Genomic DNA, 25364 nt, shown 5'->3' with positions numbered 1-25364 from the left:
AGAGCTTATTACCATTGGAAGAAGAGGCAGGTCACTTAGGAGGACTACAAGGATGTTATGAGGTTATGCAGTGAGAAAATTTGAAGGACCAAAGCCCAACCAGCACTTAAATCTGGCTCCTGCCATGAAAGACAATAAAAATGCTTCTATAAATACATTAGCAACAAAATGAAGTCTAAGGAGAATCTCCATTCCTCACTGTATGCAGAGGGAAGCATAGTGACAAAGGATGAGGCCAATGTACTTCATGCCTTCTTTGCCTCAGTCTTACATTAAAGAGCAGTTCTACAAGTACCCATGTTTCCTTCCTGAGCAGGAAGATGGGGATGAGGAGAAGAATGAAACCACCATAATCCAACGGAAGCAACCTGCTAAACCACTTGGACACATTCACATTTATGGAGCCAGATGGGATCCACCCAAGGGTACCAAGGGAGCTGGGGGAAGTCTCAGAGGCATTTTCCATCATTCATTAGCAGCCATGGATAACCAGGGTGGTCTCGAGTGACTGGAAGCTGGCAAATGTGATGCTCACCTAGAGCAAAAAGAAAAGAGGAAGGAAGATCCAGGAACCTTCAGGTCTGTCAGCCTTACCTCAGAGCCAGAAAAGGTCATGGAGCAGGTGATCTTGAGTGCCATTACACAGCACATCTAGGACAACCAGGGAATCAGGCCCAGCCAGCACTGGTTTATGAGAAGCAGGTCCTGCTCGACCAACCTGATCTCATCCTATAACAAGGTGACCGCTTACTGGATGAGGGAAAGGCTGTGGATGTGTCTGCCTAGACTTTACTGAATCCTTTGACACCATTTCCCACAGCATTCTCCTGGAGAAACTGGCTGCTCATGGCTTGGATAGGTGTGCCCTTTGTGGGTAAAAACCTGGCTGAAGAGCAAGGCCCAGACCCAGTGGTGGTAAATGGAGTTACATCCAGCTGGAAGCCAATCGCTAGTGGTGCTACCCAGGGCTCAATAGTGTCTCTATTATCTCTATTTTTAATATTATTATTAACGAAGATGAGGAGATTGAGGGCACCTTCAGTCAGTTTGCAGAGAACACAAAGCTGGGCAAGAGAGTTGATCTGCTGGAAGGCAGGAGGGCTCTGCAGAGGGATCTGAACAGGCTGGATCAATGAACTAAGGCCAGTGGTCTGAGGTTCTGCAAGGCAAAGTGCAGGACACGGCACCTGGGTCACAACAACCCCTGCAGCACTCCAGGCTGGGGGAAGAGTGGCTGGAAAGGTGCCTGGCAGAAAGGGACCTGAGAGTGCTGAATCTGAGCCAGCCTGTGCCCAGGTGGCCAAGAAGGCTGGTGACATCCTGGCTTGGATCAGCAATGGTGTGGCCAGCAGGACCAGAGCCGTGATTGTCCTCTGTACTCAGTGTTGGTGAATCTTGAGTCCTGCTTCCAGTTCTGGGCCCTTCACCACAAGAAAGACATTGAGGTGCTGGAGTGTGTCCAGAGAGAGGCAGCAAAGCTGGTGAAGGGTCTGGAGCACAAGTCTTAGGAGGAACAGCTGAGGGAGCTGGAGGTAGTGTTTAGCCTGCAGAAAAGGAGGCTCAGGGGAGACCTCATCACTCATTGAACCACCTGAAAGGAGGATGTAGCAAAGTGGGGGTCTGTCTCTTCCCCCACTAGCAAGTGCTAGAACAGAAGGAAATGGCCTCAAGTTAGGCCAGAGGAGCTTTAGACTGGATTTTTGGAAAGATTTCTTTACAGAAAGGGTTATCAAGCATGAGAACAGGCTGCCCAGAGGAGTGATTGTATCACCATCCCTGGAGGTATTTAAAAGAAGCACGTATGAGGCACTTAGGGACACAGTTTTGTGGTGGCTTTGGCAGTGCTGGGTTAACAGTTGGACTGATGATCTTAGAGGCTTTTTTCAACCTAAAGGATTCTTTTATTCTGTGATTCTAAATCAGTAATGCACTATTTTTGCTTTTTTTTTCCATTACATGACTCCATCTAATTCATCTAAAAGGTAATTTTCCTAAGATTGACAAGGAAACTAAGATCTTGATTTTTCAGTTTTAAACGTAGACCACATGAGATATCTCACTATTTCTGACCCTCTTGAAAACTAGAGTAATAAAGCCTGTGGGAGGAAAGAGAAAATTAAAACAACATTGATTTTTCACAAAGAAAGTACCCTAGAAGAAAAGCTGTCAGTCACAGATGACAAGAAGCCAGTTACAGCAGAAGCGTGAAATGTGAGCATCACTCTCTCACTACTTTCTATTTATTTTAAATAACAGATGAACAGTCATTAATATTTACTGTATTTCAAATTAATCAGATAACACAATATTCAGCCTGAAGTCAGATTAGGCAGCAGCTGGTTAGATGGATGTCATCTGTCAGAGGCTGTTCTTCTAAAAGCCTCTAATACTGTCAGTGAAAATTACAGTCTACAAATCAAAAGAACGTAAGTGTTTGAACTGAAACACATGAAATCAGACAGTTCCCACTGGATTTTCCCCATGTGCTATTACCTCCATGATCAATTCACACTTCAAGTGACAGAAATTGCTGAGAAAGCAAAAGATTGCTTGCTTTCTATCTGAGAAGTATACTTTGAGCCAGGGGACATATTTTTAGATAATTAAAAATAATTTTACTTCCTTTTTGTCAAGAAATATTAAAATCAACCTGCTGTAAGGCAAATGTTCACTCACTCTTGTAAGGGACAACAGGGGGAAAACTTTGTTACTGCTGCAAAAGTGACAACATCCTAGTTGGAAATGCGATAAAATCCTTTTGCATTAGTAAATTCTGTAACATTAAAATACAACTTCTTCTAACAGTATTAAAATGAAAACCATTCACTCAAAACTCCAGTGACTGTTCAAAATACATGCAAAAATACTGCTTATACAGCACAGGAAACTCCCACCATTTTATACCATGCAAGCATCATCATTCCACAAAAACAGTGGCATAGCACTTAAAATGTACTTTTAAGTACTGGAGGATACTAAAACTGTATTTTTCTGTTTCTGTCAAAGTGCTGAGAATATGAGCATTTTGAAGCTGAGTGTTATGATACATATCTCCAGAAATCATTCTTCTTTTTTTAGTCCCATCTAGTTTGTATTTGGCAGGCTTTTCCCCTCTGATTTGGAACAAAATGGCTAATCCTAGAAAGGTATTATTGCAGCTGAACAAAGTGCCTTTTGAAATGCATCATCCCCATTTTGAGGATATAATGCTGAGCAATAAGCAGCAAAAAAAAAATGCATGCATGCTGCTTCGTTGCTAATCAGGGAATGTCACCAAGAATTTTAAATTCATAATCAGTGTGTAGCAGTACTGGCTGGGTGCCAGCAGGATGCTGAGCTTGTGCAGATGGGTGGGCAGATCCCTACTGGGTGGCACTTGGAAGGCAAGGGAGGAGTATGCCCTCGTGGTGAAGGCAGCTCCTGCAGACCAGGCTGTGACAGCACAAGTGTAGCTGGAACATCCTGTGACAGTCACCAGTCCAGTGGAGGCTGGACCACAGGATCTGCAAGGTGATGCCAAGAAAGCTGGGCTTAATCAGTCTAAAGAGGAGGCTAAAAGAGAAGCTTGTTGCTGTCATCTGTGATCGAATGGGAGGGAAGAAAGAAAACAGCTGGGAACTTCTAAGAGGTGACCCAGAAATGGGAGGAGATGCAACAGTCACGCTAATTGCAACACCAGGAAGTCAGATGAGGCTTTAGAAACAATTTTTCACCTTGTCAGCAAACACTGAAACAGGTGCACGGAGAGACTGTGCAATCTGCAACCTTGGAGATGCTCAGATCCAGGCCACACAGGACCTGTTTGCAGCAAGAGGTTGGACTTGACGCCTCCAGAGGTCCCTTCCAGCCTTAACCATTCTGTAGCTCTATGACTCTGTTTTGTTTCTTAATCTCCTCAGTGCCTGCATTTCAACAGCAGATCAAAAGCATTCAGCCGAGGCAGGGTGAGTATTTCCAGCTGTGAGAAGTTTGGTGAATACACACAGAACCCACCAGCTCAGCATGCTGCATTTGGCCAAACTTAACCCAGCATTCCGTGGGTCACCACCAGCCCTTTGTGGGCACAAGCAAGAACAAGGACAACAACAAATTCCCTTGCACCTCCTCCTCTCTCAGCACTGGGTAATGTCATGCACTGCCAAATGGAATGGCCAGCTGGCTATTTTGCTCCCTTGGCTAGCAGGATCTCTGAATGCCTTTTTTACCCAGCTTTGCTAACAGAGACTCATTCTCTCCTGTAATATCCAGAGCTCTGCTGACAGCAAAGCTTCTCCCAGCATCCAGACTGCTCCTTGCAGCAGAGGCCATTTTACTACCCCTTCTCCTTTGACCTGTCCTTTCTTTCTGGCAGGGCTATCAGCAGACTTACCCCACTCATCACAACCAACAATTCCCAGTGCTGAAGCCAGAGAGAGATGGGAAGCACAGCATGGCCAGGGAAGGTGGGAGGTCACACTCCTCTGCAGCACCACCAGAGTCTCAGTCTTTAGCTCAGCTAAAATCTGCCACAAAGCCACACTTTTAGGAACCAGAAAGTGTGGTTAATCATGTTAGCTCTTACATGAGCTATAACAACAATTACTCAAACAGAATTAAAAATAATAGCTCAATTTAGAGATCAACCTCTGAATTGTCAAAATAAAGCCTAATATTTTGCTTGCATTAAAGAAATCACCAATTAAATTTGAAAACCTCCTTGCAACATGCGAGGAGTTTCATGCTTGTTATTTTAACACCACAACGAAATATTCCTTGAGATGGTATGACTGTATGTAATACCATAATAATTTCCAGGACAAGGCACCAAGAGAAGGAACCCATGACTTTGGAAGAGGACAATTTCTCTCTCAGTGCGCTGGAAATCAGCAGCAAGGAGGGCACTAACCAACACCACCACAGCAAATGCCATCAAGGCACAATGGTTTTACACTGCTGTAGGGAGCACTCCAACACACACATCTAACACAATCTCCATAAACAAGCCTCAGTAAGAAAAGGAAAACATGAATTCAAGTCTCACAATGGCCAAACCTCTCACTCTGCTTCAATTTTACTCTGTTTAACTGAAGGTGAGCCTACTTCATCAGCTACAACCCACCTCACCCTGCTGCAACCACAATTTTAATAATAATAGCTAACCACTATGGTTAACAGCTTGCCAGGCTCCACAGGGAATAAGTTTTGCTAGGCCAACTCTCTACTAGCAACCCAGCTGCCAGAGGAACCTACACATTCTTATCTCCCAGTGCTCTGTTACACCTATCACATGTTTTTCCTCTTTACATGCTTGTCTGCTTCCATTTTTTAAAAAATAGGATCAAATTTTTCACAACAAATCCTCAGGCTCACACTTAAAGCTGATTTCCTTCTCCCCGGAGAAGGCATTTGAGATTCCCCAGAGAAGTCAAAACAAACTCTTGTAAAAGATAGGATGAAAAGCAGTCACAGATAAAGGTTTTCAAAAATAACTTCTGAAAATTAAATTAGATTAATTAATTTTTCTTTACTGCTTAGTTATCTTAAGTGATTGCAAATCATTTGCTGGTAAATGGTGCTATGGCTTTTTGCTCACCAGAGCACCAATAGTCCTGACCCTGGCACATCTACAACATATTGAAGTGAAAAAAAATTACCCTTTTGGGCAACCCCCCTCCCCTCACATCGCCAACCTTGCCAGTGCCATTCTTCCTCTCAGTGTTTCTTTCTAATAAGACAGCAGAAAGTGTAACTCATAGGCCTTTACCTGCTCTCAGATGCTCATAACAAGGGATCTGGAGCACTCTTGTTAACTGAGTCACATTTAAACACAGGGATTGGAAGATTTTCTAACAACACCCTCTTTGTATGTATTGTTCCACATCTGGGATAGCGGGCAGTGAACCCCACACGGTTCAGGAATTATGGAGCTTAAAAGAAACCGGAAAAAAGGTTTTTCATCTCAATTCTGTAGCACTCAATGGAAGAAAAACAGGAATATTAGTGAATAAGCCACAAATCTGCAGTCCATGCAAGCCTTTTATGAGCATGGAACTTTGCCAGGTTCCAAAATGGTGTATGCAACACATAAGTAGTTATCAGGAAAACAGTTTTGGATCTTAATTAATTCACTGAGGCTGCAGCCCATGTCCCAGTAATCAGTCAGCTGGCGATGACAAAGAGAAATAAGACTTAAGAGGCTCTCACACAACAACTAAAATCAAAACTGGATCTGTTTTTTATGTTCCCCTCCACATTAGGATTTTGCTCTCAAATTTTTACTTATAGTTTTTACTTCATGCAACTGACTTTGTTCTTCATTCAAAATATAATGAAAGTCAACCACTTCTCCTAAAACTATCAAATATTTTTTACCTTATGTTGCGTAATACTTATACACCTAAGAAGAACAGCCTACATATTTCTGGAATGTGATTTCTATCCAGATCAACCAATATGACATATCAGCAGCCAGTGAATATAATTACCATCAGATTTTCTACTTCAGCACAGAAAAGCCTAGGGAAAACAATAGAATAGAAAGCAATCTGTACTAATAAATAATTTGATGAGAAGATTATCTTTAAATACGTTCATTGGTACATCAGACAGGATATTTGATACTGTTGGGTTTGAACACTTTATGATTTTCCATTTCTAGTCAGTTAGCTAAACAAACAAAAAAACCCAAGGATCAGCAAGAGATGCGCAGCAATTTGCCTTAACATTTTCTTACGTTACTGTAATTCAGAAAATGTAAAAAATGTTTTTTAAAAAAATGTTCTCCGATTCTTATTACTATTTTACCAGTAATTTAATGATTTTCATTAGGGAGGGGCCAAAATGAAATTTAACCACAAAAAAGGAAAATAAGAAATTAAACTGCAAAAAAGGGAGGTCAGTGATACTAAGGCCAAGGAAGCAGAAAAGGATTTTGCAACATATTGTGATTTTGAGAGACTTTGATTGGTATCAATCTACCAAAACATTTAAAAAATAGTTTTGGCATGCCTGCCTGTATAAGCAGAAGCAGAGTCTTGTTCCTCCAGGGAACCACCCAAGTAAAACCACATATATTGTGAGCAGTGAAGTCTACTATTGTCTCCTAAAACAGCAAAGACCAAAGCACAGTCTTAAATATTCTCAGATGTCAAACATCTATTAGAAAAATGCTTTTTAAAAAATGAGAAAGAAACTCAATCAACAAAGAAAAGCATTTTTAAGTAACATTTCTCCTGGTGCTGTAACTGAACTAGTGCTCACTCAGTAACCCAGGCCTGGAATGAGTCTGTGTAACCAACAGTTGCCCTGTGCTGAGCAAAGTTGGGTCTGGGTGGCTGAAAACTGAACAGATTCTGGTAACTTCAAGCCCATAATTTTTTAAGTTCAACGATAACAAATGCATTTGTGTTTTGTTTTCAACAGCATTTCCAATACACATAGAAGTAGCTGCCCTTGTGGGAAGAGGGGGAGGGCAGAGGGGAGGTAAGAATGGCTTTGTCTCAATTATAATGATCTGAAGACTGAAACAAGACCAAGCTTGTATGAAAAAATAACTTTCCTTACAGTTAACTGAAGCATTTAGAAGGGGAAAAAATATGTTCTCGAGGAAGAAAGGCCCTTATTCAGATCTTTCCAATACACAAAATTGATCAAAATGGACCTTTGTCTAGAGTGCTTCATTTCAGATGTATCACCCACTGACATATTGTAACCACGCCAAAGTAGTAAAGGTCTCTTAAAACTACTCCCATAATTCTGCATCTACGAGTACTTCAGTTCAGACACACATCCCAATGAATAAGAATTTTTAGCAAAGCACTTTTTCTGTAAGTGACACCATAAAAGATTTATCTAAAGCAGATGATGCTTTTTTCTTTTCAATAAAAATAGAATTTAGAAGATTAAATAATTAAACCAGCAAGAATACATATTCAGGACTTGTTCAAAAACAGCCTGAATTCAGTAATTGAGTATATTTTTCATTAACCACTAGAGGTCACACAGTAACCATGGCAGACATCCAAAAGTTGAGCGGACTCGAGAACCTCAAGGTCTGCAAAAATTAAAATACAAGGGTACTCACTGATTTGCACCCACAAATGAAATTCTGAACTCAATTTCAGTAGCTTAGTTCCCCAAAAGATTCAATAAGCCTGAATGTTTAGAGATGTCATCTAGTATTTTATGTCTTCATAAAATTGAGATTTATTATTTTTACTTCTAAAAACACATCAAATAATGGGTGGGGGTGCAGCAGGATTGTCAGAGCTTGCAGTGCTTTTGAAGGTTTTCTTGATTTCTTCAAACATTTCCTCATTAGAACTTCTGGAACTCCAATTCAAGCAAAACAGCTTCAGCTATACCTATAATTAACACTAAAGAATCACAATAAGCTGGAGTATTCTAATATTTTGCTAGTAAATTTCTTGCTATGTAAACAGACATTTTAACATTCCAAGAACAAGAGAAATAGTGATAAAACCAAGTATGACCCCAAACACATAAAATACATTATATTTTTAATCTCATACCGAAGTTTAGACTGGACACAATAACTTACATTCTGTTAAATCTGAAAGGATATATGCCCTCAAAGATTAGACACAGTTGGAATGGTCAGGGTCTGAAAACTACTTGCTTGAAAGAAATTCACTTTTGTGCTACTGAAAATCTAGTCTATTTCAAAGCAATTGAAGAAACTATTTGCAAAGTGTCAAAGTGCTTTAAGTTGTATATGGCTAATTAAAAATTTCCTGTAAAGTTCATTTAACCTTTCAAGAAGTGAAGGTGCAGATTGGGAGATGGATCAGAGTTAGTGACCCCATACTCCTTCCATATTAGATTAAATGTTAGGGATCAGTATACAAAGACATTTCATGAACTGACTTTTATTCCATTTAAGACAGTTCACACTTGCATCTTCTCTTTGGAGAAATTTTATTTAATTCGATCCCAGCAACGAAATATAAAGAAAGACCTGTGTATGAAAGTCTTTTACTATGGCAGAGCTGCACTGCCAAGGCATTAAACTGCCCTCTAACCCAAGAACTGGTCCCACCAGAACAGGTGCTTCTGTTGACTTGCATTACCTGTTCTGGAATAAGCAAGATATTTCACTCCCTAAAGCTCTCAGTCTGGTACATTTCAACATTAAAAAAAAAATAATAACAATGAAGAGCAGTGGAACAGCTGTAATCTGAATAATAATTTCAAAAGTTTCAGCACCCATCATGTTTTTCAGCACAACAAACACTACCAAAGCTTACAGGACACATATTGCGCTATAGGAGCAATTCCTTCAGACAGAACAGAAATCATATATCATGTCCTAAAAGAAGAAAACATGCAGACTTTTCTCAGCATAAAATTAACACCATAAATCTATCTAGCTCTTAAGAAATATTACAGAAAAAAAAAAATCCAGCTTTACCTACACACAGATTGCTTTCCACTTCATACTAACACAGCAAGATTTAAAAACTCCATAAAAATTTAGAAAGCAAGACTTTTTTTTGGAGGAATATCCAAATACAAACCTGCTTTTTCTGTGCCTGCCTTTTCTGAGCACCCAATGTAGCAGACTTGAAACTAAGAGACTTGGACTGTCTCCTAACTTTCACTGAATCTCTCCGGCGATCATATGAGAAAGACGATGACTTCTTTGTAATTTTCCTCTTAGGTGTGTCAGCCATTTCACCCAAAGTATGGTCACCTTCAAGTAAACAGCATCCCACGAGAATAAACACTCAGTATCATCAAGCTCCCACCAAGCTTGTATGAAACAGTCTTCAATCCTACAGGAAATCCAGCAGCCTGGAAGGAATGGAGCCCACCAAAGAACAGTTTCAGTTCTTCCAAGAGGTTGTAGAAATGAATAAAGACGATGGTCCTGCAATGCTGTATGTCAGTGAAGAGCAGGCAGAACTCCTTCTCGCTGTATAAACTCAAACCGGCTTCAGCAGTGATGCTAATCTGAAAACGTAGTGACTATCCTGCTGAGCACGCTAAAGGTGAACGGGAGGTAGTTCCCAGCACACCAAGAGGGTGTGGAAGTACACCAAGAGGGTGTGGGGATGAAGCAGAAGACTTTGGGTTCAAAGCATCTTCTTAACTCCTTCCTTTCTGGGCTACTGCTAGGAAGTCAACTGGAAACTCAGACTGGTGAAAGCTCCCCAAAATAAGACAGCATTATTTTCTTCTCTTTGGATGCAAGGCCCTTTCTGAAGAAACCTTCAGCATGCAGTAACCACCCCAATAAATGCATATGGGGCCCTGTTTACTTCTAATTTAATATTCCCTTCTCTCTCTTTGTCAGTAAGACTATTCATGCTACAAACCCAGGAGATACTTCAACTTCTAAGTCAGCTAGAAAATAAAGTATGTGACTCTGAACCTTACTGTCCTTCCTGGGAAATAACTACAGAGTTACAGCAGTCTCTTAAGACCTGTTGGTATCAATGGATAGGAGGATAATGAATTCTCATCCTAGTGGCAGTGTGGCAATCTTATCAGACAGCTGAGATTGCAACTTTGGTACTAGGACTCTGTTTAGGTAGGAATGTTTCTCTTACATAAAGTATTAATCAAGGAACTTTACTAGGGTGTACAGCCCTGAGAATTGCTGCTACTGATTTCCATTAAGCAAGACACATCCAAAGGGCCAAGCTCTACAAACCATTTAAACCATGTTGAAAGACAAGGAGGAAAACTACCTTTGACAAACTCAAGCATTGTCCAGAGTCTTTTCCAGAAACTTTTCCTTATTTTATTCATGATGCTACTTCGCGTACAAAACAACTGTGAATAATTTATAGTTGCAGGATTATCCATTACTATAATTAAGCTCTAATATGGGTCAGTCCTCTTGTGTATGAGTCTCACCACCTCTGTTAGGAAATATCTCTGAAGTTGGAACAGCCTTTAAGACCTGCTGATATCAAGGAGTAAGAGAGGAGTGTTAATGAATCCCCATAAGTAACTTTTCCTGCAATTTCTTCCTTTGTTGTAGGATGAATAATATACCTCTAGGACACAGTGATATTGCTGAAACTAACCAAAAGCTATCAGAATGTTAAGTATTTATTAGCCATAATGGCCTAATTCTAGATTCACTGCACAGTTTTGTGGAGATTCGCACTGTGAAGGACTCGAAAGCACAGCTTTATATTATCTACAACTGTATCTAACCAGTTAATCTGCAATTACTACAAGATATAGAAAAAATCTATTATTAAATATTTTAGTACAAAATCTCTCAATTGATGTGATGTGTTTATAATACTGTAGCAGTTGTTATCTGTAACCACATACTGACCTCCAGTGTTACTAATATTAGACACTCTGAGACTATCGTCATTTCAACACATACTGTGGTTCTCACCAAAGTTTAGATTAAAGAAACTTTTTCTCACAAACTTAAATCCTACCTAAATTACCAGTTTCCATGATTTACAAGCATCTTTTTGAAGAGTTAAAATAAGCAGAGAATTCAGTATTATGTGCTTACAAACCACAACACCTCAAGAAAAAACATATTCTCCTAAACTTCGTGAAGTATCTACAGCATTTGATAAACATCACAGATATTCTGATGAAAATTAAGGTCAAGGAAAGTTTGCAAACTTTTTGCAAACAGCTACTCTTATGACAGTTTCACTTGATGCCCCAGATCTTGCATTGAAAAAAACAAAGAACTACTTCCCAATATCACGTCTGATTCTACATCCATCTACAGGGTTTGCATCTTACAATGTCTTTTCAAGACTGAGGTCCTGGTCCATTCAGACACTGCTAGTGGAGGATGTTAACCTGTACCTGGAGTCAGTGTTGGCATTTGCTCTGTGCTTTATCCTATTTCTACAAAATCCTTTTCAGTTGTTTGGTTTGGTGCTGGAGGAAGCTGAGGGCTCACCACCAGCACACACAGCAGAGAGATCCCACCACCCATTCTCTTCTGCACCCCTTGCTACACCACAGGGACCACTCCAGCAGCTCCACAGCCACTGGCAGCCTTGCTGCACTGAAAAGCAAGGTCTCATCCTACTGATGTTCCCATTCTTTCTCTTATTTCTTCATACCTCAACCACTTCCAGCAGCAAAGCCCTCTCCCTTTCCTCCTCAGCTTGCCAGGTCCTTTGGTGAACTTAAAATATTCATGAAATCGAAGAAAAATACTCAGTTTTGCAAGGAAGAGTCTTCTACCACTTGAGTAAACAAATCTGCTATGAGATGGGATCCAAAGAATGCCAGAGCCCTCATGAGCCAAGCAGAAGGACTGGGATGAAAATACTGGGGAGAGGCACAGACAGGGCAAACTGCTGGAAGCCACCTGAGACCTGGTTATGTACCTTGCACTTAAGCCACTGCGTCTAGAGGTCTATTGCAAAATCAGAAACATTCTCCCAAATATAAGAGCTAGCTCAGAACTCATTAGTTTGTATATTCAGTTAAAGCAGTCTCTCTCCAAAAGCACATCACCATTGCCAAGATGATATTGCACCCATCATGTTATTGTCAACTCCCTGAATGCTTCTGCAACTCTCCATGATCAGCATTCACCATCCATGTCTGGTTTCCCACACAACAATAGAATTTCTCACTCCAGTATTAAAATCTCCCTTCTCTTCCTTCAGAACAACTGCAAATGTATTGAACAATGCATGCTCTATTTTCCATCTTCCCAACCAGTTACAGATCCACAAAACCCTCTTATTCCATGCCAAGTTTGTGGGATTTTTTGACTGTACTAAGCCAGTCACTGTTGCTTAGGTGTGTCTTCCTGCTGAGAATACAGCACATTTGTGAGATGTATATATATACTTTCTTGATAACACTGTCATGAACTTCCCCAGTATATCATCTTCATGTATGGGCCTGCTATTCCTCAGAGAACAGCTTTTAGCAAAATATTCAATTTTCAGAAGTCAGATTTACCTGCAGCTCTTCAGATCTCCATGGAAACTGATTTATGGATTTACAAATGTCCATCCTCTCCTACCTGGGAGTTCTTAGTGCATCCGTACAACTGTTTCAACATTACAGGAAAGGAATTGGAATATTGCAATTTATCCCAAAAATACACAGCAAATCGTGAATGAAAATACTGTCACAACACAGCTAGAAAAAACTAAGTGATGATGAGATTAACAATTTGAAGAACAGTTCTGAAAGAGGTGAAAAACTAAGAACCACAGTTACGAGACAGCATTTAGTTACATCTAATATCTCTTAGAGATAGAAAAGTTCATGTTCCAGTATTCATGTATTATGACCTTTATTTCCTCACTTCCATGGATATATGATTATATATCAGTCTCATCCATGAACACTGTGAAATTAAAATTTAGTTTACTATTAGAAATACTACAAGCATTTAAATTTCATTCTTTGTCAGAAGATAATATTTATATTTTGAGTATGTTGTTTTCAAATATGTTTTCATTAAACAGCAGCTGGGAATAAATGATGTGTGAATACTCTGACTGTCTACTTTAGATTTATCAGCAAGACAGACCTAAAAATCATCATGTGGCCATCACAGTAATGAATCAATAGTGTTAATGCAAAAACACCTGGTTTAAATGGGCACATTCTATTTTTACCAATTTTTCAGAGTTTCAGTAATATAAAACTGCCAATCCCTAAAAGCATAATTAAAATAAAAACCACTGCCAAACAGTAGATGACATCAAGAGCCCATTGTTCCAGAACTGAAGTTTTTTAACAGAAAATAATCATAGGGTTGTTATATGATGGTTTTCTTTCCCAGTATCAATACTTTCCCAAGCTTGGTGGCTCGAGCAGTTATTTTAAGCTGTTACAAGAAAAGAATGCCTTATGCTCAGGATGTGTTTTGCCAAGTCACTTGTGAGTAACAACAAATTGTTTCAAGGTCATTCTGTTTTCCTGGGATACTGGGAATGAAGACAGAGAACATGAAGAGAGAAGCTGCACACTGGCAGAAGATCATCATGGCAATAGTTGAAAATTAATTTGATAGAAAGGTTTTGAGGGGAGAAAGGGTATACCAATCACGGTTTTGTAAATACTAAGAACCACATTTCTGAGTAATTTTTTGGCAATTTTGAAGTTTTGTCAGATTTGCTGCATGTGACCTGGAGTTTCTTCATTCACTCCAGGTGTTAATCTGTTAATGGCAGAAACAAGAAGCACAAAAAGTTGTTATTCTCTATTCACAATTTTAGGGTTAAATTCTTAACTTGCAGAATCAAAGAGCAGTCACATGTAAATTCAGCTGCAAGTTTGCTTAAATGAGGCAGAGATAGCCAAAATTTAGAATAAACAACACTACTCTGAGTATTCTGATTACGTGCTGATGGAAATCTAAAGATAACACAACATTATCTGCGTAGCTTTCATTGACTTCAAAAGCTCTTTAACATTTTTGAGTGAATGAACAGGCATGGGGTTACCAGAATCTCATTCTTTCTAACAGCATCCTGTTGTCACTGGCCTACCCTGAATTTACTACAGAAACGGGGTCTTGCATAACTGGCTCAAAAAATAAGAGTGAGAGAGCAAGAATCAATAGCAGTAGGATACTGCAATCACAGCCCTACAGTCCCTAGCTAGCCTTTAACCTTAACATTATAATGCATTTGCTCAAAATAGCCTTATTTCTGTGTAAGCTTCCAGTTAACATTTGTTACAAACAAAATATAGTCATCCTTTCCAGACCCACATTTTTGTGTATCACATGCCTCTCTAACTCAACAGAGCTTTCCAAGAGGGAGTAAACAAAACAACAGTATTATTTAGAATTGACCATCTGTTTTAGCACAAAACCCAAAAGTTCATTTCCTCTCCACGACACTGGGCAAAGGTCCTTATATGCCTTCATATTATGTGAAGAAGCTGCTCAAAGACTTTTTCCCACTAGAAGACTTCACACTTCTTCATACTTGAAGCAAGCAGGCACTAACTTCATAATAATATTAATAGAATCTCTGTAGGTCTCTTAAAAGCAGATGCAAATGAAGCACAATTGATCTCACTGAATTTCAGCTGTAGTTTGCTTACTTAACACAGTTGACTCCAGCTCATGAATGTTTACTAATTCCATTTCAGCACAGATCCATGAAATTAATCTCCATCCCATTCTCACCAGAAGTATTCCACTCAAACCAGCAACTTCTTGTGTGTCTTTCTGGGAGGTTCAAAGTTTGTCTAAGCAGCACTAAGCACCAACATCACCTTGAACTTCCAGTGACCTGGGCCAGATAGAGCACCACACACACAAACACTGTGGGAAGCGTGAGACTTCACTCCAGACAAGACCAAACCATATTCCTCTGGTTTTTATCTCTGCACTCAGTGGGTGTAAGCATGAATTATGCAGGGTGAAGAGCTGACTGAATATTTGAAAATGTTAAGTCAAGCAAAGAAAACCCATGCCTGCCTTAGTTTAGAGAAATAAAGCCAGGCTGTAAATCTGAGTATATATACCAAATTACTGTGGTTATTTTTGAGAACCGGTGCTGAATTTATCAGGACAGCAATAAAGGAATTTATAAGATGCCAAGGCCCTTAACATTTACACGTTGTTAGTCCCAAACTAATATGGCAAAAAATAAGTATATTGGAGCAAGTGAATTTACAAATAACTGACATTTGGTTCATACCTTCAAAGGTATGAAATGCTTGTTTCAAAGTAGCTCTATTTGCCCAGCTGATCATCACAACCAGTGGCTGTTAATGGCAGATCCTTGCTGTTCTCTTGGGAAGAAAAAAAAAACTGATTTTTTCAGCAATATAGCTACACCAAAAACAGACATTTTAGTCTCTAAAGCTTTCCACTGAGCAACAGTCTGAGCATTTCTATTCATAAGAAAATTACATATAATTGCAAAGAAATTTTTTTTTCAAGTTGTTCAAAATACAAATTCCTATTTCAGTGAGAATTCAAATATGAGCAACTTATAGTCATACACATACTTTGAGTTTGTTGGTTGCTTTTTTTTTTTTAAATAAGATTACACCACAATTTCCTCAATATTTTTTTCATGGATAAAGAAGGGTCTATGAGATCTCAGAATAAGCACTTCCAAATTACTCCCAAAGTGTGAGAATTATTAAAGTGTCTACGTGCCTCAGTCTAGCCGAAGAAAACGCAGTTAAGGATGGTTGGGTTCTGGCTTTTTTCTGCAGTTGGGTTTGTTTTTGCTGCTGAGAACGTCTGCCTACTAAAAACTGAACTGAGGTCATCAAGTATGCTATCATCAAGTTGGAAACTTATCAAGATGACATATGTTTTCTGAGAGTCTTCATAGAGAGGGCTACTTTTGCAAGTTACAGAAATCCGAACAAAAGAGGTTATTAATCTTTCTTTAAAATACTGGTCTAATCACTAAACACACAAGAAACCTATATTTTTTAAGTAACAGAAGTAGGTAAGACTACTGACTAAATGCCAGCTGAAAATAAAATCTTATTTGTTGTAGCCAAATATTTTTCAAAAAGAGTAACAAGTCAGCCCATTTGTATTCATGTATACAGAGGTAAATGTAAAAAACATTGATATGTTTCCACTGAAAGCTATCCATATTTCCACAGTAAAACCTGAAAAAATTACATTTCAATAAATCTTTAGAAGTTTTCTAAAAAAAACAAAATTCAAATGACCATTACTTAAATTTTTGTTTATAAGGTTATTACCATTAACTGCATTAACCAAGCAACTTCACATGCACTGATATTGTGTAACATAAATGTCCACATCTTCTGCTTGCTAAGTTAGAGTGCTTTATGCACTTTCTCAAGAAACTATGATAAAGGGCTTAAGAAAAGCTGTTTCAGAAAGGAACAAAGGAACAAACACCTTAGCAATATCAGTTTTTCCATGTAATTTGTTTCATGTTTTACTCCTTTTTTTTAAGGAGGAACAACACTGAGCATCACGAATTATTCCAAAAAGCAACTAACTACCCCTTACTCATCCATTCTGTTTTAGTAAGTGACAAAAGAATCACAAAATACAGGGACAGAAGCAGCTAAATGAAGCCACCCTACTATGCTGCATTTTAATGTGAAGGATGCCATCAAACATACTTCTCTCATTCCATTCTGAACAGCTGCTCTAAGGATCTTTATATTTGTTATAGTACAGAACATTTTCTCCATGGAGACAGTGGAATAGGAGTAAATATATTCTTCACATCACTTAAGTGTTTCATTTTACTACAGCAGTTGACTACACAGAGCAGTAAATCCATCAAGAAGACAAGTGGTCCTTAGCTGCTCTGCATTCTGTATTGTGCTGATATGACACTGCACAATTATAGCATAAAAGCACCACCAAAGACAAAAACTACATTTATCACTGATCCTTAAGTCTAAAGAACCATAAGAGAAAACTGATTTTCAAAAACACAGATGTTTGGGTAGTAAATAACTCAAAGAACTTCTCTTCAAGAATATAAGGCAGCTCCTTGTGAAAATGAACACTAAAACATTAAGTGTTCAGTTTTCCAATATCCTAGACATTTTTGTCCCTATTTTAAAGAAGAGATATATAGGCAAATGTTTAATTTTAAGCACAGCTAATCCTACAGACCTCAGTAATCATTTAATTACATGTTTAGACACCATCTGTTTAAATGCTTTTTTACAAGGTATGCTCAAGTGTACAGCTACAAAATATCCCTAACTGGAGATCTATTCCAAACCTTGAATTAATGGAGCCTGTATTCAGTTCTAGCAACACAAAACCACTTAATACACTTGCTATGGAGGCAAAGCTAACAACCCAAAACTAAAGGGAGCCAGGAAGGTCAGCCGAGAAATGCACTACAGGAAACTAAAAAACAATGACTAATGACCAAAATACTTGAAAAGACACAAACGTGAAGGTCAAGTGAGAATGACAAATTCAAGGATATAAACCAGTATAGCACAGTGCATGTTTATATTGCACCTTCCTAATCAATGCCACAGAGTCCTTTAAAAAAGGAAATTTAACTCATAAGTGCCATCAGTAGAGATGAGCTTGGCAAATGCAGAGATAAATACTACTAATTGCTAAGTATCTTGTCCATCTGTACACAAAAACAATATTATAATAATGACTTTGCTTGCTTCAATTGCAGTCAGAGTTTTTCAACTATTAGTCACGCACATAAAAACACCCACAGAGTTTCACTGTGAGGAATTACCCCACTTGAAGGCAGCAAGGCAAGGTAACATCCAAAGAATAAGGTCTTGAAGTCACCAGAATTCAAACTTCTGAAGGGAAGAGCATGTGAGGAGCTAAGAACCGCATTATTCAACTAAGTCTGTATACATATATATATATATATATATATGTGTGTGTGTGTGTGTGTGTGTATACACATATATCTTTATATATATATATATTTGTATTTATATTTAGTGACAATTTGCACCAGCCTCCCTGAGGCCTGTAAGCAAAATAATCATGCAGCTGAGCACTTCAATATGAGATAACCAACTAGAGGTTTTAATTAGCTTTTTATGAAATCTTATCTGGGCACTATTTTTATGGAAGAAATTCCTGAAAACTCAGCACTGTTACTCTATACATCTTGAGTAATCCCAACATTTCAGACAGTGAGGAGTCTTCATGTCCCAAGACTCCTCACATAATTTTTCTTTATAAAGTCCTGGTTGAAATAACCATGTCAATTAAGTTTTGTCACAAGAAATAACTACAGGCAAAGTATCTATTTCTGAAAAATTAGCCTAAGAGTCATCATTTGGCCAGTTTTCAAGGAGCCTTGACAGTGCCTGTTCCAACAGAGGCAATTAAGGATACTGTCTGTGAAGGAGTGTGGTCCTGAAACAAGTTTCCAGGCTTAAGTCTGTATCAGGCTCTGATGCTTTCAAGAGCTTCAGCAAACACCTGTGCCTTTCCAAAGAAAAGCAGCATATTTACATGACTTTACAGTTTGCCACAGTGTTTCTTACCTACAGGTATTTGAACAAGTAATTCAAAGATACTTGTATCTATAACTTCAAACAACTAGCCAATAAACAGAAAGCCTCTCAGTTGACAGCAATCTAAATCTCTACTTAAAAAAGAATAAAAGCACTCAAGCCCCAGCAGTATATAATTATTGTCTAAAGTTCTGTATAACTAGCAATTCCTCCAAAAACGAGTTTTGAAAAAATAAACCCAACACTCAACACTTTAAAACCAGCACGATTTTTTTGCACATATTCAAGTGGTAAAACAAAGCTACAACATCACCTTACAGATGCTTTTTTTTTGTGTGTGCATCAAAGTTCTACTGTTTGAGGGTTTTTTTTGTCTTTGCAGCCCCCTTTTCCTATATGAACTCCTAAAGAACCAGAAAGGATGGAAAACCTATTATTTCAATTTTAAAAAAACCCCAGGACAGCAGCCAATTTCTCACATCTGTCAGGCAAACTACATAAAAAATGTCTCTGTGTTGACTCCCACTTTGGGACACATGCAGGAAACACACACCACTGATGTGCAGATGTACAGCTTGTGGCACGCTACTTTTGTAGCCATTTGTACTTACACGGTCTTTGTCATCAGCTACATCACAAAGAATGTCATCGAGATCCAAGATCCCACCATCCCCGTGCTCCAGACGATGAACTTGTATCCAGTAGTTTTGATCCTGCATAAATGAAGAAGAAAATAGTATCAGATTACTACATGCCAACAGGAAAATCTTATTCCACCATATGGTGAGCATCGCAATCCTACAAATGCTTGACATCAAACATTTATTTAGGTCATATTTCTGTAAATAAATGTAAATTGAGATGCAAAGCCCAAGTTGTTTTTTTTTTTTTAAATTGCCTCAGACTAGGTATGTAGTTTTCCCTCTCCTATCAGATCTGCACGAGTTACAATCCCATCCCTGACAGATAGGATTCTGACACATTATCAATACTACTGCACATTACATTCCCAATATTCCTTCCATAAAATGAACGTACATTATCCTCAAAATAAAGTATGTAAGACAGTGGTCAATAGGCACAAAAGGTTACATGCAGCTGTAAAAGGTGTGAGGTTTTCACAGAACAGCTATAAAAGGCACAAACCAATACTTAAACACCATCAAATTGCTTTCTACCTGTCCTTCACTAGAGCTGGTAAATGAAGTATCTTTAAACTTATACTAAGAACACTTCCCACATTTAAAATAAAAAATTATATATACACACAGATACATACATGCACACATATATGCATACAAATGTGTGGGTGTGGCTTTGTGTCTATACATGTCTCTAGCAATAACTGAGAAAATTGGCTGTATAGTCTTTATAATTACTTTTGATAGCAAAGGAAGCCACAGGGAATAAGTTGTGTCCACAGTGTCTCCAGCATATGACCCAAGTGCTGGTCAGTACTCAACATGCTACTCTTAAAGGATTTGTCTCCTAATGGGGGAAAGCTGCCTGTAAACACACAGCCTGATCATGCTACATAATCCTGCTTCTCAAACACACCCCCCAACACCCCAGGCTGTTGTTCAATGCCCCACAGGAAAAGAGCTTCTTTGCTTTTCACTGAGAAGGCATGGCTGCACAAAGTTTCTGCTGGGAGGACCCAAACCTGCATCAACTTGCAGAGTTCCTGACTTCCTAAAAATAGCAATTAGCATCAGCCTTTTCAGGTATGGTGTCTAGAAGTGACAAAACAAACAAACAAAAATAATAAAAACATCACACCAAAGCCAAACCTGAACTGAACAAAAACCCACCCACACTAAAAATAGAACTCATAAATAAATAAATAACCTCCACCCTAAAAGGCTTGAAAATATTTTGATTTCTTAAAGATGGAGCAGGACAAGAAATGGAACTACCAGAATTCATCCAAATCCATATATACATTTAAATCCTGACAGAACATGCTACATGAAAAAACATCAAGAGATACTCATCTTGGTTTTAATATCCTAAAACTCTATTATTTGCACATTATATATATATGCATAGGTCAAATATTTTGGAGACATTTGATAACTATGAAACTTAATTGTTTGTATAAGTACATCCTCCTTAAATAGTGCTGGAAGTCATCATCATCAGATCATCAGATTCCAGAATTACATTTTACAGTCATTAGGTTAGTCATTTCAAAAATTAAATTACAGACTTTTTTCTCTGATTTCTCTAAGTATTAAATAACATTACCTTCTATTTCTTCTAAGCAAGCACTTATTATACAATTAACTGGATTTCTAGTATGTGGGTTTTCCCTATACGGACTTACTGTTGTAGCATATTACAAGAGATAGCATACATTTTTTAACAGTAAAGATTAAAGAATAATTAAAAATGGTTTTACATTATTTACACTGTGATGCATACAGAGCAGCCTAAATAGCTAGCTAACACACAAACCTGCTTTGTAAAAAAGGTACATAATGCAAATACTAGGATAAACTTTTAAGTCGGAATACTCAAATAAATAACACAGGGCTGGACAAAGTCACCTGTGTACACCAGGAATCTTTCAACATTTCTTAACAAACCAAGGGAAGTCTGCTCAAGAGATGCCTTTGTATATTCTGCTCTCAAATTAAAAGGAAAAAGATCCTTCCTCATCCTCCAGCCCATTAAAAAAAGTCTCCTCTGCCTCTCGTATCTACACCAAAGACTGAAACACATTTGCAAAGACCAAGGCATAGAAGACACAATAAAACAGACAAGCTGTGAAGCACTTTGCACTCGTAAAGGACTTGACTCAGGTTTCCTCTGCTCCGGTTCTCAATCTCAAAGCTAAGCTAGAATCGAACCATAAAGCCAGCCTTCACTGCAAAATCGCAGATGGAGAACAGAAAACCTAGTTTGGTCTTCAACACAGCCTGATCCCTCACACATCACCCAATTCACCATTTTGTTTCCTACAAGTGCTTCTTACTGAAGAATGGAAACATTAAAAACAAGTAACTGCAATTCTGGCTCAATGACAGGACTACATCCGTCAAAACAAACAGCAGCCAAGCTAAAACTACAACTTCAATATCTATGTATCCTTGTTTTTTGCTTCCTACCACAACTATTTCCTACCTCCAAGGCAAATGTAAAAAAATATTCAAAATTACAGAATCAATAGGAGAAACAGCCATTTCTAAATCACTATGGTGCTATTTCAGCATGAACAATCTACTTAAAAATAGCTTTGATATATAAGCTGAATGACTTCTGCTAATTACTTCCTTTAAAAGTTTCTCAGTATTGCATAAGAAGTTTTAGATAGACTTCATTTTTACTGCATCACCTATTAGTACTGCCATAGCCTGAACTGTTCTGGTCGCTTTTCCTGTCAGACAAGGTCCTGATACAAAACAATACGTGAGCAAGACCAGACAAGAAATACACAAAACTAGTTTGGCAAGAATTTACTCTGGCGGGATTTGGTAAGTAAATATGAAATAACAATGCAACTTTTCATTAAAGCTCTCTCCAAACATCAGAACAGTCTTCTCTTGAGGCCCTTCTACTCTATTAAAGGTTTTGCATAAATCAAGGATTTGGTGGGGAAGGACTGGAAGGGAAGAGAGGTCTAGGAGGGAAGGGAGTACTCACATTGTACAGAGATTAGTTACAGCATACTGGGTGGGGGAAATAGAAAAAAAAAAAAAAAGAAAACAACATTGAAACTAGTGATTATACCAAGTTATGAAAATCCACAGCTATTTATGGTTCTAAGTTTTAGCAATTATTTCTATATATTATTCAACCAAACAACATGAAAAAACCAAACTGCTTAAATGTTCACATTTAAATTCCTATTCTGTGATCTGTCTAAAATGAACACAATGTTGTATTAGAGTCAGCTCATATGCACTGTCTGCTAAACACGAAAGAAACTGAATCAGACTTGACACAGATTGGAATTTAAGTACTCCTACGTGGATGTTACAAGTGCATCTGTATTCGTGGCTTGGTCAAGTTGTATTTTTTAATCTCAGCCAGTAAACAGATACACACAATTCCCTACACAATAGCAGTAATACAGTGCTCAAACATTTTCTGAAGGAGTCAAATACACTGTTTTGGCTTAGACCAGTTCCTAAACTGGAAATTAGCTAGTTCCAGAGTTTACTGCAGTTGACATAACTTCATCTGTGGGGCAAAGTGGTCCAGTCACTCCTTCAGGACATCTGAACACCTTTGGGATTACCCTCTCTGGGTGGCAGTGCAGGGCTCTCAAGTGTTATGTCAAAAACAAGGGACTGCCACCAATACTTACCCACAGCAATCTGCTCAGGGCACGTGCAACAGGGCACTTAGACAAGCTAAAAGGAAAATATCTTCTAGTAATTAAAAAGAAAAAAAGGCAAAGTATAACAAGTCTACAAAATTCAAGTTTCTGTATAAAAAAAAAAAAAGGAAAAAAAATTAAACAAAACTTTTAAACTCTCCCACAAGTTTTTCAAGAAACCTGCTTCAGAGTTACAGTTTAGTCAGACATGATGCTGTTGTTTCAAAATCTGAGTCTGTATAATAGAATCAGATTTTCATATTTTATCAATAAAACAAAGCCACATTTATATTCTTTCACTGCTATGATTGTGTAAAAGGGTACTGCACTCTCCAAATCTGCAATGCATTTAGACAGAAAAACAAGCGGTGATAGAGAATTCACTAGCTTCGCTGCTCCACCAATGTGTAAGTTAGCAAAGCACAATTATTTTTAAAAAGGTGCATAGATGCCTTTGTCACTAGTTCATGTAGAAGAACCAGCAAGTTCACTTCATTGAATGCAAGGATAGAAGTAACGCTAAACCTGATTTATAATATCTTCATTTAAATATTGCATCACTCAGCTCAAGTCTAAGCAAGTCAGATCTCCCGTTTCCTGTCTACACCCATTTAACTATTCAACTTGATGATAATTATAAAGGTACTCATAATTTAAGATCATGAACACCACATTTTCTAATCCTCAGCAATGGGAGATAAATATTTGCTAAGTGAACACCAGCACTGAGACTGGAAGCAAGGGCACATTACAAGGGCAGCAGAATGTAACCATTCAGATTCTGTTTATTACATAAAATTACTTCTAAAAAGCACAAAGGAAAAACTGAGAAAAGCATTTGTTTAAGTAGTATCATTCAGTGTTCTGTAACTAACAATTTCATGTTCCCACATAATGGAAACAAGGACCATATGTGGAAAACAATATCTAGAAATTAGAATGGAAACAGCAATGTGTTCTTATAAATGGCATAGGAAGATTTTTTATTCCTTTACATCTAAGTATGTGTCTTCATTTTCACAAATGTACCTTTTCCAAAAATATATTGAAATATTTAACATTAAAAGTAACAGTAAACAAGATTACTCTTTTAATAATGCCTATCTTACAAGAAGACAGTACCACAAACCTCTGAGAAGTCGCAATCTATTTAACAGAAAGCAGAAAATCAGGCTCCTAAATGCCTGATGAACAATGCTTAGTGTTTACTAATTGTGCCCACTACTGAGATTTAATCTCACCTGTCACCAGCAGGATGTCCTGAAGCATCAGAAAACGACATTAATCTGCCTGGCTACAATTACGTACTCGGAGCTGGGGTAGCAGAGGAGTGTGTGTGTCATTTCTTGTGAGCTGTTTGAAGCCCTTGCAGAGAACACTGCTGGGGGAGGACAACAAGCTCACCCCAAGAGGTGACCAAGAGGTCCTTGTGCTTAACTTTGCCTACATTTCCCAACTGTGTTTCCCTTCAGCTGGTGCAGACCAGCTGCTGCTACAATTTGTTGCACATCTGGAAATCAAGTAAATCATGTATCTTTCCCCTCACACTCCTATATTTTCTAATCTGTTCTTGCCCAGATAGGAAGTTTATTTTTTACCACACAACACTCTTAAGAAATGGATTGGCTTTGCCAAGCTGAGCTCCCAGAGGCTCTCTGTGTCTATCAAGACTTTGTTTCTAGAACTGAAATTATACATTTCTATATAATTTATAGCTTTTTGCTTTAACACAGATCCTTATACGATTTTTAAAAACCACTATCAGCTGGACTGTTGTGCACAGGTATTTCAGTGTAACTCTCAAAGGAAAACAGACTCGCCACCAGGACAAAGGACAGAGCAGAAGCATATCAAAGTATGTCAATAAGGAAACAAAGAGAAAGTAATTATATATTATTAGTTTCTGCTTAAAACCATCTGGATTTCAAGACTACAAGGCCACGCGTGTGGCTATCTTCACCGGATTGACTATTTTGAGAACAGATAAAGCCTTTGTAGCAAGAATACACATGGATAAAAACCAACTAAATCACCAGGCTGGGGTGTGTACTGGACTTGTCTGTTCAGCAGCATATGGCACTTGGGCGTGTTAACAGTCTGAAAGGAAACTATGGTTAATAAAAAACTAATATGCCTGAAAATTTGCCAG

At 38.3% G+C, this 25364-nt stretch overlaps 1 protein-coding gene across 16 annotated transcripts in view; it reads right to left on the bottom strand.

Annotated features, from left to right (window-relative positions):
• The window catches only part of PARD3 (par-3 family cell polarity regulator), a 395821-nt gene extending 376124 nt beyond the window's left edge, over window positions 1-19697 (bottom strand). For all 16 annotated transcript variants that reach the window (XM_033520528.1, XM_033520545.1, XM_033520530.1 and 13 more), the window contains exon 1: window positions 19503-19697. In XM_033520528.1, coding sequence (XP_033376419.1) covers window positions 19503-19682 — 180 coding nt within the window. In that variant the 5' untranslated portion in view covers window positions 19683-19697. The remainder of the gene's footprint in view (window positions 1-19502) is intronic.
• Window positions 19698-25364: the final 5667 nt, after the last annotated feature.

Source organism: Parus major, chromosome 2 (genome assembly GCF_001522545.3).
Source record: "Parus major isolate Abel chromosome 2, Parus_major1.1, whole genome shotgun sequence".
In the NCBI taxonomy this organism is placed as follows: domain Eukaryota; kingdom Metazoa; phylum Chordata; class Aves; order Passeriformes; family Paridae; genus Parus; species Parus major.
Note: the sequence above shows the minus strand (reverse complement) of the source record. Positions and strands in the feature narration are given on the sequence as shown.